Here is a 14,969-nt window from a genome sequence, read left to right on the forward strand (position 1 = left end):
ACAAGATCAATACCCCAGAGGAGTCTTGGCATCCACCACTGAATGATCTCTAGACTTATCTCTAGTTTTTTCATCCTTCCTCTTTTCCTCTTATAATCAAACCATTTGAAAATAAGGGAAACCTAGATATGTAATCTGATACATATGATTACAAGTAATGATATGTCTCGCCTATCATGCTTTCTTTTTTTTAAACAGATTTAATTATAATTTCAGTATTCAGAAAAAAAGCCACAACCACTTCACTTTAATAGTATCTGCATTACAGACATGTTTAAATATAGACACATATTGCAAAACCAATATCAAATTTTGCAAAATAGCCATGAGTTCTCAAAATTCACTTAAATATTTCATTTTTACCCCAGATAATATACCTGATATATTATACAAGTTATTCAAATTTGACTTTCAACAATTTTTTAAGCCAATTGGAAAAGCAATTATGATCTTACATTGATTTCTTAAAAAATCTAATTTAGGTTTTTAACCATCCATACAGCAAAAAAAAAAAAAAAGAAATTCTCACAACTTAAGAAAATGAGCTCAACGCAAAACTTTAAAGGGAAATGTTACTGGAAAAGTTACACCTGAGCATCCATTTTGCAACTTTTGTTTACAGTTGAGACAAAAAATCCATTTAGAAATGCATGAAAAGCTAATAACTAACATCACTAAATTCCAGTATGGCTATCTTTCATCCATATTGTTTCTCTGATCAGTCTCAAAATCAAATGGACATAACAAGGGAATAAGGAAAACCTACACAAAAGTTTGAGAAATAACCTGAGAGTACTTCTCCTGAAAAATAATTACAGACTTTGGTTTGTTTGGTTTGTTTTTGTTTAACATTAAAGTAACAGCCAGGGTCATTTAAGGACGTGCCAGGTTTGGAGTTTGAGGAGAGCCGGGGTACCCGGAGAAAAACCACCGGCCTACATTTAATACCTGGCAACTACCCCACGTAGGTTTCAAACTTGCAACCCAGAGGTGGAGGGCTAGTGATAAAGTGTCGGGACACCTTAACCACTCGACCACCGCGGCCCCCAATACAAACTATGACAAACAAAATGTCACATGGCCATAAGTTGGCTATTTTGTTTTCTGGCTCAAGCAGACTCAAATGGAAATGGCACAACAGACCAAGGACAGCCTTCGTCGATCACATTAAGTTTCAGAAACACTCTTACAGTATTTTCCAGAAATAGTTTGAAGTTATTCTAAATGGTTTTTGAGACATGTTTCAGAAATGCTGAAATCAGTGAATTTGACCATATCTGTCTCCATGGCAACTAAAGAAATATCACAACTGAAAACTCTTCTTTAGAAAAAGTCACTACTAGACCAATCAATTAATGTGTGTAGGAAATTTTGTGGAATTACATGTATGAGCAAGGGTCTTGGAAATATGCTTTGCTAATTGGTAACATAAGTGATTTTGATTGTTAATGGTAATTAACCAAAGAAATATTCAAAGTGGCAACTCCTCCGTAGCAAATAGCAATAGTAGAACACTTGATTGCAGTGCGTAGAAAGTGTTGTTATGTTATCTTTGGCAGTTATGGTGATATCCTCCAGAAGAAACACAGAAATCAGATATTTCAATAATTTGTTTCCAAAGTAACAATACTAAGAGATGAAATTGAAAACTGCTCAATAGCAAAAGGCATTTCAAGACCACTTGATTGATTGTGGCAAGTTGTGTGAAGTTATGTAGGAGGTTTTGGAGATATATGCTATAGAAACACTGGAATTGGAAATTTTGATAGTCCTCCTCGTTTCACAAGAAGGGGACTAACAAGGTAGACAAATATATATTAAACAAGAACTGAAAAGGAAGAGGGAAGAGTGGAGATTATCACCAGTACTCATTATATCTCACCTTCACTGACGATAACCTGATGCGGGTAACTGTAGTAACCCGCATCCAATACTGCTATGTTTTTCAAATACAAGTCACTATAGAACTGTAAATGTCAACCTTTCTTCAAGATGAAGAAATTGTCACAACATGTACTTGAAAAGTATCCTTTTTCCATTCTGTAATCACATTCCAGTATATCTTTTCAAGACAGATTTCAGCATACACATCAAATATATTTTTGATGCAAAGGCAAAGGAATGTGTTGATTGATTTGAAATTATAATTAATACATGTGGATTTTTAGACAAATTATCCAACGGAATGTCTATACTTGTGACACACATGTAAAATATGAAGACCACATATAGTAAGAAAACATCACGTATCTGTTCCCCCATGACGCATGGAAGGGTTTAAGTGTCCACCATGTCTCTTCGTCTACAGCATGTACTACATGTACAAAATGCACAGTAACCATGCCGACAACAACAGCAGACACTGACGGTTACTACCACCAAGACAACCACCACTACCACAATGATAATGTACATGTAGTAACATTTCCAGCTACATTTGGGTGGCACACGGGGTGAGGGTGTACTAGTGGAATACAACCCAAAACACCCAGTTAGACATAGGCATCAAGCATGTCTAATCTATGTCCAGATTATTTATCATAATTTTCAATGACTTAATTAAGTGTTTATTTTTTGTGCACAAGTCACCACACTACAGACGCAATTTAATATTTAATCTTAACATATTTACACACTATGGAACCAATTTATTGTAGAATTGCAGACAATGTCTATAACATTACTAACTTATATGAAAACAGATAATTATTAAAGTTTAAAATACAAAAGATCACAATAACTTAAGTACAATATACAAGAATAATTTTGATCTATGTCTTTGAAACAAACTTTTCCCTTGTATTGTTTTTAAATATGATGATCAAATGATTGATAGGCCTTAAAATATAGTAAGAACACTGGTGATTGCATTTTAAATTGATCACAAAAGCATCTGCTACAAACTATTAAATACAAAATAGCTGGCTATTTACATATTTGACACACATCAAAACAAAATAACCCAAATGCAGACTGTAGTTGATTTGTTCAGACCATTCTAAAAATATCAGCTTTGAAATCCATCTGTAATTGGTACAATCTGGTTAGAAAAGATCATCATTATGCACTGCATTATGAAAATCTAATGGTGGCTAGTAAGCAGTCATGTTCAGCTGACCTCAGTGCTTACTATATACAACAGTATATTTTAGCCAATCAGAAAACATGTCTCAAATGCCTTTTCGGCACCCTGTGCAAATTGAACGGGAGATTGAAACAGTGTTGAAAGTTTCAATTAACCCCTCATCTATCTCTTTCTTCATTTCCTTCCATGATAATGTCTGTTACAACAATGGAAAATCCACGACCTACTCAAGTGATTTTGAAGATGGTTTATATGGCAGCCATCTTAGATTTTGTGACTGACCCAAAAAATAACAACACTTGGTCAGGACCATATCAGGATCATTTCAGGTAAGTTTGAGTTGAACCCCACTGGTGGAACTTGAAAAGAAGTTTAAAATGTGAAAGATGATGGATGAAGCACAAATCAAAGACTGCTAAGGTCATGCATACTGACCCTTCAGGTCATATGACCTAACAAGAAACGTTATAACGTTATAATGTTATAATGCCAATTAAGTTCTGTTATTTCTCCTTGCTCGGTCTTCCGTGTTGAAAGAGTTAATGGATGGATGACAGACCAAGGACAAAGGGAATTTAGAACAGATCAAATGGTGGCCTAAAAATTTTAATCAATTTACTTTAGATTACTAACACGTCAGAAAGGAAGCTGAAAAGTGTCAGTCTGTTACCTCGAACTAAACCTTTGTTAACTTGATATTAAATTATTTCCTATTTCATCCAAATAATATGACAAGATTATGAAATTATGGTGAACTTTCCTGATTGATGCTCATGAAGTAGCTTGTACACTAACTATATTTTCTTTTAAAAGTGGTTAGTATGATGTTTGACCATTTTACCTTGAATGATGGCCACCCAAATTTAATAGAAGCGACCTTTACTTGAGGAATTGTCAAATCGCTATTTTAGATCTGCATATATATAAGAAAATGTGGCCTTTTAGCCTCAAACATGAGCGAAGGAACTTTATAAACCCCTATTGCACACTTGCAGTCCAGAATGTAACATGTACTATAAATTCAGAAAGAAAAAAACCTTTAGTAAGAGTTTAAGATGATGTATTTTGACAGTTTATTTCCAGTTTTATTTTTAGCAACATCAATCTTGATCTTGAGAAATTGATCAATCCCTATTTTGCACCTGCAGCAGTTCGTTGTGTATTATCATTCAAAATGTCAGAATGTGTGGCCTGGTTCTATAAGGGCTTAAGACGATGTATTTTGACAAATTCCCAGGTTTAGTTTTAGCAACAGTGATTTTAATCACTTGATCTTCGAAATTGATAAACTCCCATTTACACATCTGCATTTTCAGAAAGTTTGGCTCTTTGTAATGGTCTTTTTAGAGATGTATTTTTGACAGCATACTCCTTGTTCTATATTTAGTAATAATAGCTACATTGACAATGACACCAGGAACCCTTATTGCACATCCTTACATAACAGTTTAACACTATTTGAAGTTTCAGAAAATTTGGCCTTCTGGGTTCTGAGATAATATCCACAAATAAGTGTTGACCGATGGACATCATGTAAACAAATCAAGATGGATCAGTTACAATAAATATTTGGACAAAAAGATGCTAAGCATATTATAATACACTTATCACTCAAGGAATCAGAGGACAAACATCAATACTTTTGTTGCTTTTATATTTAAATACTCTCGACATAAGGGAGAAAGTAATAATCTGTCATTGTCATTATTAATAACTATATGCAAATTATAAATGCACGGTCATCAGATTTTGTCAGATCTTCAGGTATTATCAAAGGGCCAAAGGCCCTGAAAACGTCAGGGTTATATAATTAGCAAATTGTGAAATGAAATTAAGCAAACTTTTCATAGATCATAGGTGCTGGTGTGTATTGACACCAAGTTTTGATATGAATCAAATGATGCGACGTATGGCTGATCAAAGTTTTGAAGATATGTTCACAAGTCCTATAGAACATCGATTCTGAAACCACAGCAACATTTGACAAGCTGTCACTACTAGTCCTAGATGTTTCTACGTATCTAAGTATCTCAATTGATGCCAATTAGAGAATTGGTCAATACTATGATCTAGTTCACACAATGGTAATTTCCCCACAGTATTAAAGTTATGAAATCATTCAATCACCTATAATGGGTGCAAACTAGAATAGGAACAGATATAAGCTTAAACTTGTTGGACGTGTTACCTTTTTATAAACTTCAAATACAAAATACTAGGCTACCCAAAATATAGACACTGACACAGAATCCAGTAGTACAACAATTAACTCACTGTTACTGGAAACTAGTGAGATAATAAAATGACAATAGAATGATGATATTTATGTTAAAGGCTATCAAGTTTTGACTTATATGTTAACCTGAGCGTGTGTAAAATATGACCAAGTCTACATCTCATTCTATCACAATCATGTCAATGTCTAACAACCTATAGCTAAATAATAATAATATTTCCTACCTTGTGTAGCCAAAAACATAGTCAATCGCTGTACTTGTGAACTTTTTATTAAGACCTTATTGTACCTAACAATTAAATACACCGTCTTGAATGAGACGTATCGATGATAATTGGATATTGTCTGCTATGGGTAAATTAACATTCAATCAGTCTGAAATTGTTAAACTTATGCCATAATTGAAAATGCCTTGCATTGACTAGAGTTATTTTCGTATTTTTTTCCAACTGCACATGTGTACCTATGAGAGAGTGTGGGCCATTTTCGTTTAAACTGTTGGATCACTTACACCGGAGATCTTCGATTATGAAATAATAATAATGGCCTTCATGATTTTATGCTCCCATCGGGCCAGCTTTAAACACCAAGCGACATTTGCATCCTCAGTCTCTGATGATGTAGAAGCAAAGTGATTGGACGACCATTCAAATGCCCGCCCCTGCATTCTTGTGAATTGTATATTCAGTTCTTTTTTTGTAATTTCCTGGCATTTCAACAGTAATGAAAATGTGAATTGTAAATTGAGAAACAGTAGTATGTATATATTAAGGATACATCAACAGGGAAGGTATACAATTGGGATAGCTGTGATTGGCCTGATTAGCCTCAGCTCCCGAAAACTTTTCTCATTGACCACTAAAACAGCAGAGGACCTGAAAGGTCCCCGACGTTAAAAATACAGAGAACAAAGTGGAATGAATTAGATTGTACATCTTTTTCATATCTACATGATTTTATGCTTCTAAATGACATTACTATTAGAGAAGTCCTATCCAAACTGATCTTTGGTATCTGTATGGGAAATACACCTTAGGATGGCCTTAAGTTGATATATTGTTTTTTGTAGATTTTTCATCTGGTACAATATGTTAAAACAAGGAAGTTTATACATGTAATGGGAAATATGCTTTAAAACAAAGCATTAAAATTTATTTGAATGTCAAGATCAAAAACATTCTACATAAGAAGCACTGTCTGCAACATATCCACCATGAATATTGTAGGCAATACATCTGATATAAAACATCGAAATGTTACATAAATGAACAATCTGAGCTTAAGGACAAAAGGCCAATAAAGCAGTGCATTGCTCATCTGGATATTGTATTGATTATGGCAAAGCACTCTAAGTTTATAACAAATACATTTCCCATTGAAGAGAATTAAGAAGAATGTTAATGACTTTGCTTTATTGGCCCTGTACAAATTTAGTTCCCCTTCACCCATGGATGCTTCAGACCAAATTGGGACTGAATACTTTCATTCCTATGGATTAAAATGGAGTAGGATTTTTTTTAAATGTTAAATTTCTCTTATTGGTTAAGAAAATTGGTTTTCCTTTAATCCTAGGATTCCTCATTAAAATCTCAGTCATTCATCAGATAAGTAGTGATTTTAAGGAAATGTTAATGGACAACCAACGACGTGGCTTTGCATCAGCTTTGGATAAGGTGAGCTATAATCTAAATGTGTCTCTGGGAAGAAGGACATTGGGAATGTCTCACACTCATTAGGAAATGGGCTAACACTCCAGCTTGGTCTGAATATGTAGAAGGACATTTCTTCAGACAGCTGTATTAAGTATAGTTATAATAATTTGTGTATATGTAATGAACCACAACACTACTAACCTTGCACTTCTATATCTGTCCCATTGATAGTGATGTCTACTCCAATAGACAACCCGTCTAACTTAACTGCTGCCTTGATATAGTATGTTGTACCAGCTGATAGAGTTGCCTCATATTGTGGTGTAATGTCACAGGTGTAACTGGTGGCATTTGTGTCAGAACACCCTGTGTTACCAGTAGAGGTACATGTTGATGTTGACGATGGGGCATTCTCCTCATTACCCCCTCCAGTCGGCTGGAATCAAGATATGTTAACTGTGAATATGACCTTGTGGCATATAACATACAAACACATAACAATGCCGTCTTGAAATTACAAGAACTGTTGATAGGATGTTAAACAATACAAGTGGCCAAATGGGCCTGTATAGCTCACTTGCTTCTTAGCAGTAATTTATTGCAACATTATTAAGTTGATCTAGGTCATTTCATGCAAATCCCGAGCTTATTACCACTATATCATCATAACAACATAAAAGTATCGGCTAGCTAGGTTTGTAGTTTTGATATTTTGTAGCCTTTCATCCAAGCAAGTACATTTTGTATATATCCAGACTTCTGATTTCCCACTTTTTCCATGTTAGTCAGTCAACAATAACACGTAGATGATGGCTAGTAGATATGCGGCTCTATGTAAGTCCTGTTAATTAATTCAAGTGTGGATATATATGGTTAGATCTAGAATTAGATGTTTGATCTACACCTGCAGGGCTACTACAGCAGCATATCAGGGCCAATATAAAAAGTATTTCGTGAACATACAATTAACTTTTTTGTAGTAAAAGATAGTATTTTTAGACCACCTCAAACTCTTCAATGTGGAGCTGTCAATGTTAGAACACAGTTGACCCAAAGAGGAATTTCACCCAAATTAACGTTTCATGAATTCAAACTAGTTAGTTTTTCAATTTGACCACCCTTGAAAACTAAATTTACAAATCAAATATTCACATTCTAATAAGTGGAATGCTTAAAAGGTCTTGGAACAAGAATTTAAAGCCACACATGTTAACGGTTATACATGCAATTAACTTGTAATGGGAGTGGATTTTGAGAGTTGCACTCCTTTGCAAGAAAAAAAAAGTATTTTTTTGGTGTTTATAAAAGTGTTTAATGATATTAAAAAGAAACTACTAGTGTTCAGTTGCATCTGATGTGTCAACAATGTAAGATTAATGTAGCCTGAAGGTTTTTTTTTATCTAGTTTTTAATGGGAGTGATGCGAGTGCTAAAATGTTTGAGTATTGAAAATAAGGCTTTGTCTTTATATTTAAACATGTATATACAAAATGGAGGCAATATCTGTTGGTGGGAATGCTCTTCAGGATTTTACCTGTGAAATAACCCATTTCATTTTAACAGTAAACACACAGATTGAGTTAAGTACTCTAGAATATTTCTGCAAATTTAACTGTTGACAGAGTTTAATGTCTTAAAAGATCCGAAATATCTCTCAAGCTAAACTCACAGTACTATTGTGGTCCATTGTAAATTGGCGGGCCTAACGACTTTGATTATGTCATATTGATAGCCATGGCAGGTATAATTGTGTGTATGGGTATTTAGTATTGGAATGTATTATCATAACTTGTTGAAATGCACATTTGTATGTACTTTTGTAATAGTTGTGAGTGCAATATCCATACACAAATATAAAATGTATGGAAGCCTATTGCTGTTGTATGCTGAGTTGAAATATATATATCAAAGCCCCTGTAGTACCAAAATTCAAATATTTGGATTTTGTTACTTTTTATCATTTATTGGTGTATAATGGACCCCAACAAAATAATTACGTCAGATTGTTTATATTTTTAGGATATGACGCTTTATGTTAAATTATTGTTCCAATTATAGAACATGACAAGAAGTTTAAAATGTGCTTTTCAAAACAGCTGCCATATTGGCTGGAATGTCAAAGATTTTACGAGGCCCAAAATCAAAATAACACTTTGGCGGCCACCCTTCTTTAACATCCTTACCAATTTTCTTGGATGTCGTTTGTAGCAAGGTATTAACAAGAGGCCCATGGGGCCTGCATCGCTCACCTGGTTGGATTGGACCAAATGTCAAAATAATGTTCATATTGAATATGTTTTATTTGTAAATCTCTAACAATGCTATATATGGTTATAGTGTGGGAATCTGAACTGCTTTAAAGATTAATGAAGTCCAGACTCTCTAAAGGTCTGAAAGACCTCAAGAATTGTTTTTAGAACATGCATGCATTCATCACTTTATAACAAGTAGCAATTTAAAGGAATTACCTCTATTTCCCCTATTGGGACCCACCCTTTTGGCCCCTCGGGAAGTCAGACTCACCATTTATGCAAAATGTGTTCCTCTTTCCCCAAGGATGTTTCTGACCAAATTGGGTTCAAATCCGTTCATAACTTTATGACTAGTAGCGATTTAAAGGAATTACCTCTATTTCCCCTATTGGGCCCCGCCCCTTTGGTCCCTTTGGGGTCAGAGCCACCATTTATGCAAAATCTGTTCCCCTTCTCTCAAGGATGTTTCTGACCAAATTGGGTTTAAATCCATTCATAACAAGTAGCGATTTGAAGGAATTACCTCTATTTCCCCTATTGGGCCCCGCCCTTTTGGCTCCTTTGGGGTCAGAGCCACCATTTATGCAAAATCTGTTCCCCTTCCCCCAAGGATGTTTCTGACCAAATTGGGTTCAAATCCATTCATAACTTTATGACAAGTAGCGATTTGAAGGAATTACCTCTATTTCCCCTATTGAGCCCCGCCCTTTTGGCCCCTTTGGGGTCAGAGCCACCATTTATGCAAAATCTGTTCCCCTTCCCCCAAGGATGTCTCTGACAAAATTGGGTTCAAATCCATTCATAACTTAATGACAAGTAGCGATTTGAAGGAATTACCTCTATTTCCCCTATTGAGCCCGCCCCTTTTGGCCCCTTTGGGGTCAGAGCCACCATTTATGCAAAATCTGTTCCCCTTCCCCCAAGGATGTCTCTGACCAAATTGGGTTAAAATCCATTCATAACTTAATGACAAGTAGCGATTTAAAGGAAATACCTCTATTTCCCCTATTGGGCCCCGCCCCTTTGGCCCCTCGGGGGTCAGAGTCACCATTTATGCAAAATCTGTTCCCCTTCTGCCAAGGATGTTTCTGACCAAATTGGGTTCAAATCCATTCATAACTTTATGACAAGTAGCGATTTGAAGGAATTACCTCTATTTCCCCTATTGGGCCCCGCCCTTTTGGCCCCTTTAGGGTCAAAGCCACCATTTATGCAAAATCTGTTCCCCTTCCCCCAAGGATGTCTCTGACCAAATTGGGTTCAAATCCATTCCTAACTTTATGACTAGTAGCGATTTAAAGGAATTGCCTCTATTTCCCCTATTGGGCCCTGCCCCTTTGGCCTCTCGGGGGTCAGAGTCACCATTTATGCAAAATCTGTTCCCCTTCCCCAAAGGATGTTTCTGACCAAATTGGGTTCAAATCCATTCATAACTTTATGACTAGTAGCGATTTGAAGGAATTACCTCTATTTCCCCTATTGGGCCCCGCCCTTTTGGCTCCTTTGGGGTCAGAGCCACCATTTATGCAAAATCTGTTCCCCTTCCCCCAAGGATGTTTCTGACCAAATTGGGTTCAAATCCATTCATAACTTTATGACAAGTAGCGATTTGAAGGAATTACCTCTATTTCCCCTATTGAGCCCCGCCCTTTTGTCCCCTTTGGGGTCAGAGCCACCATTTATGCAAAATCTGTTCCCCTTCCCCCAAGGATGTCTCTGACAAAATTGGGTTCAAATCCATTCATAACTTAATGACAAGTAGCGATTTGAAGGAATTACCTCTATTTCCCCTATTGAGCCCGCCCCTTTTGGCCCCTTTGGGGTCAGAGCCACCATTTATGCAAAATCTGTTCCCCTTCCCCCAAGGTTGTCTCTGACCAAATTGGGTTAAAATCCATTCATAACTTAATGACAAGTAGCGATTTAAAGGAAATACCTCTATTTCCCCTATTGGGCCCCGCCCCTTTGGCCCCTCGGGGGTCAGAGTCACCATTTATGCAAAATCTGTTCCCCTTCTGCCAAGGATGTTTCTGACCAAATTGGGTTCAAATCCATTCATAACTTTATGACAAGTAGCGATTTGAAGGAATTACCTCTATTTCCCCTATTGGGCCCCGCCCCTCAGGCCCCTTGGGGGTCAGAGTCAACTTTGGTCCAGGTGAGCTAAAAATGTCTGAAATGTTAGGAGATATCTCATGATAGATTTGTTTAAAAAAGGTAGGATAGATTGTGTCTAAGTATATTGTTTTGTTCTGGTAAAGATTTTTTTAGTAGTTTGGATATATCATATGCTGTGATGATGATGTATGACATGGTGCTTTTTGCAAGATTTGCAGTTGTTTATAAATATGAAAAAGTTTTAATTGTGATGATGTACTATATGTAGTGAATACTGACTGAAATTGAATGTTTAGTGTCTCTGCTTGGGCTTTTGGTTTGCTGTATGTTAATATTTTCTTCCAACACTGAAATGCCAATATGTTCTGCTGCTGGGTTAACTGGGTATAGGTCAGAGTTTCAGTGTCAGATATATGAAATATATATCATAATTTTTTTTCAAAATATTGCTGAAATTTTTTTACTTTACATTCTTACATTTGATAAGTTCAAACTATCTGAATTAGTGTCAGTTATAAACAACCAGAGTTCAAACTAACGCTAGCAAGAAAATTATTGTTTTTATTGAAAAAAAATATGTGTTTGAACTACATGTAAATGCCTAATCCAGCTGAACAAAGGTTTACTGTACGTAATATAGAATTTGTCTATTTTACCTATGAATATTGCCAACCTAGTCCCAACCCAAGATTTCACATCTCTTCAATAGAAAATTAGAGAGGTCAAGCCAACTCATCTGTAGCATTTTAAAGAATCTATCCCTAATGACCCCTGGGGAGCAAATATCCTGTTTATACAACACTTACCACAAAGAACAAGTCAAGTGAAACTGCTGGATATGCACACGTCACTGTGATGGTCAAACTTTGGGTATTACTGCTATCAGATGGCAAGGTCAAAGGAGGTAATGAATTACTTTCTGTTATCGTGGGAATGGCTGAAAAATATTTTTAAAACATATCATAAGTCATTACATGTATCAGGTTTAGGTAATTTGATGAACATCAAAAGCAAGCATACCAAGTATTCACGGATTATACCCTACCAGCCTTGCTAGCTAAATAGTACACAGTACACTGAGAACTGTCACCAGGATTGCTGAGAATTCCCCCAGCAGCTTCCATGAGTCAGTTTACAATATGAAAATTCAACTTTCCTACAAAATCTGAGAGAATAGCTGGCCAAAATTGTGTTCAATTTTTTACATAAAAGAAACATATCTCTCTCTCTGAGAAGCGGTAACAAGAGGCCGAGAGGGCCTGTATCGCTCACCTGGATATTTCAGTAGTCATGGCAAAAATATTTTAAGTTACATTACAATTATTTTTCTACCTTTTTTGCTGCATCTTACAACTTTGGTTTTTAGTTCCCCCTATTAAACATCCTCTCTCACGCCCAAAGAAACTTTTCACACTCCATTATATAATGCTTCAGACTAAATTTTGTATAAAATCCATTTAGTAATTGAGGACTAGAACGGATTTAAGGATTTACCTCAATTTACCCTATTGGGCCTCTGGCCAAAGGGGGTCAGAATCATCATTTATGCATAATCTGTTCATATCTGTTTATAATCAATTTAGCACTTTATGACTAGTAGCGATTTAATTTTCTCTTTTGGGCTCTTCCCCTCTGGCCTCAGTGCCAGTGGGGTTACATGTAGTGTCACCATTTATACAAAATCTGTTCCCCTTCCCCAAAGGATGCTTGACTGAATTGGGTTCAAATCCATTAATAACTTTATGACTATAAGCAATTTAAAAGGAATTTCTCTCTTTTTCCACTATTGGACCCACCCCTGCCCATGGGGTTCAGTGTCACTATTTTGCAAAATCTCTTCTCCTTTCCCTAAGGATGTTTCTGACTCAATTTGGTTCACATCCATTCAGTATTTTGTAACGAGTAGCGATTTAAACCATTTGCTTTTATTTCTCCTATCGGGCCCACCCTCTAACCCTTTATAATATAATATAATTGTCAAGTAGTAATAACGACAGTACAGACAAGTGAATTGTCGAATTTTTGAGGCAATCTGCCCTTTTGTCAAGACACAGGTAAATTACATAGGATCACATATATATATAGACATAGAACATGGAACATATATACAATATTAGGGCAGGTTTGACTGTAGTTTCACCCTCCTCATAATTTAAGTAAAGGTGGGGTTTCAAAATGGCCTAAGAAGCAAACACGATAACTTGTAGGTGCTATTGATAGCTTCTGTAGTCCTATGTTTACAAATAGGCACTTAAGTTTAAACATGTACAGTGAAATCTGTATTAAGCGACCACTAAAGGGAGTTGAAAAACGGTCTCTTAATGGAGAGTGATCTCTTAACTCTTTACGTACTCATTCAAATTTCGCGGTTGCTACCAGAAGTGAATGCGTAGGTCCTTTGTGTATTGGAGCATATGGCTATCACATCAGACTTCGATAAAACAATCTCTTACTGTTGTGTGATGCTTAATATTAAATGAAGTGTATCATATATGGAACGAGTACTTAGTACGGAAACTCTTTCACCAAATTTTTCCTTTGAAATACGGGAAATGACATGTTGATCGGCAAATGTGTCACACATGTGCAAGTAATCACGCAGCTAAAACATCGTTTTTTCGTTGTGTAAAAATATTTTACGTATTTTTTACTTATTTTGATGATAAACTTTACTCAATTATATATTTATTATCGTTTTTAATAGCTTTATTGTGTTTAACACCTCAACAATCTCGCAGAAAACGAAAGTAAATTTGAGGCCGCCATTTTGTAGCTATGTAAACAACCCGGCATGAACTGGCGGAATTCTTTGAAATAGACAATCTTAACAAATGAATATGTTTGTGGTATGTAAAATAATTCATCAATACAATATAAACATTGCTTATTATTTCTTAAAAACATCATTTCCGTGTCAATTCCTTCGTATGACTATGCTAAACAAGCAAGTAATATCAACATCTTTCACGATGTTTACCAATGATTTGAGTCGTCACAAAGGATGGAAGGCATGTTTTTGTGACGTGTGTAGTCGTTGTGAGTACGGAAAGAGTTAATAAAGATGGTATCTTAAATTTAATAAATGTTCGTAATCTTTTTATTTTCATTGTTAATTAGATTACTTTCAAATTATTTCTATATATATATATATATATAACGTTAGCGATATTCAACCGGAATTGCCTTGTTGTGTCATTTATGTTTACATATATATATATATTTTCAATTCCTGAAATCTTGGTCTGGATGTCCGCTCCGATTTTTATTTACGTTACTGCATTTCCTACTTTAAAAATGGTGACTTGTTCACTGGCAAATATCTGTTTTAATGTCTCAAAAAAGATTACAAATCACAATTTAACAGTAATATTGTGGTTGCTGGTCGCGTAAACAGAGGGTCGCTTATATAGAGTTAAAATATATAGGGAAAATGCTCGGGAGGAATTGAAATGGTCGCTTAGAACAGAGAGTCGCTAAATAGAGATGGTCGTTTGAACAGATTCGACTGCGCATAGAACCATAAATCAAACAAGAGGCCCAGAGGGCCTGTATCGCTCAACTGGTTTCATGAGATATGAAACAAGAATGATGCTTGTCCCATCAAAAAATCAAAGTACTGGAAGTAC

At 35.7% G+C, this 14,969-nt stretch overlaps 1 protein-coding gene across 1 annotated transcript in view; it reads right to left on the reverse strand.

Moving 5' to 3' along the window:
• LOC117340595 overlaps positions 1 to 14,969 on the reverse strand; it is a 52,864-nt gene that overhangs the window by 1,787 nt on the left and 36,108 nt on the right. The window contains exons 3-4 of the mRNA XM_033902359.1: positions 12,150 to 12,280; positions 7,175 to 7,409 (exon numbers count right to left, since the gene is read on the reverse strand). Coding sequence (XP_033758250.1) covers positions 7,175 to 7,409; positions 12,150 to 12,280 — 366 coding nt within the window. The remainder of the gene's footprint in view (positions 1 to 7,174; positions 7,410 to 12,149; positions 12,281 to 14,969) is intronic.

Source organism: Pecten maximus, chromosome 13 (assembly GCF_902652985.1).
Source record: "Pecten maximus chromosome 13, xPecMax1.1, whole genome shotgun sequence".
In the NCBI taxonomy this organism is placed as follows: domain Eukaryota; kingdom Metazoa; phylum Mollusca; class Bivalvia; order Pectinida; family Pectinidae; genus Pecten; species Pecten maximus.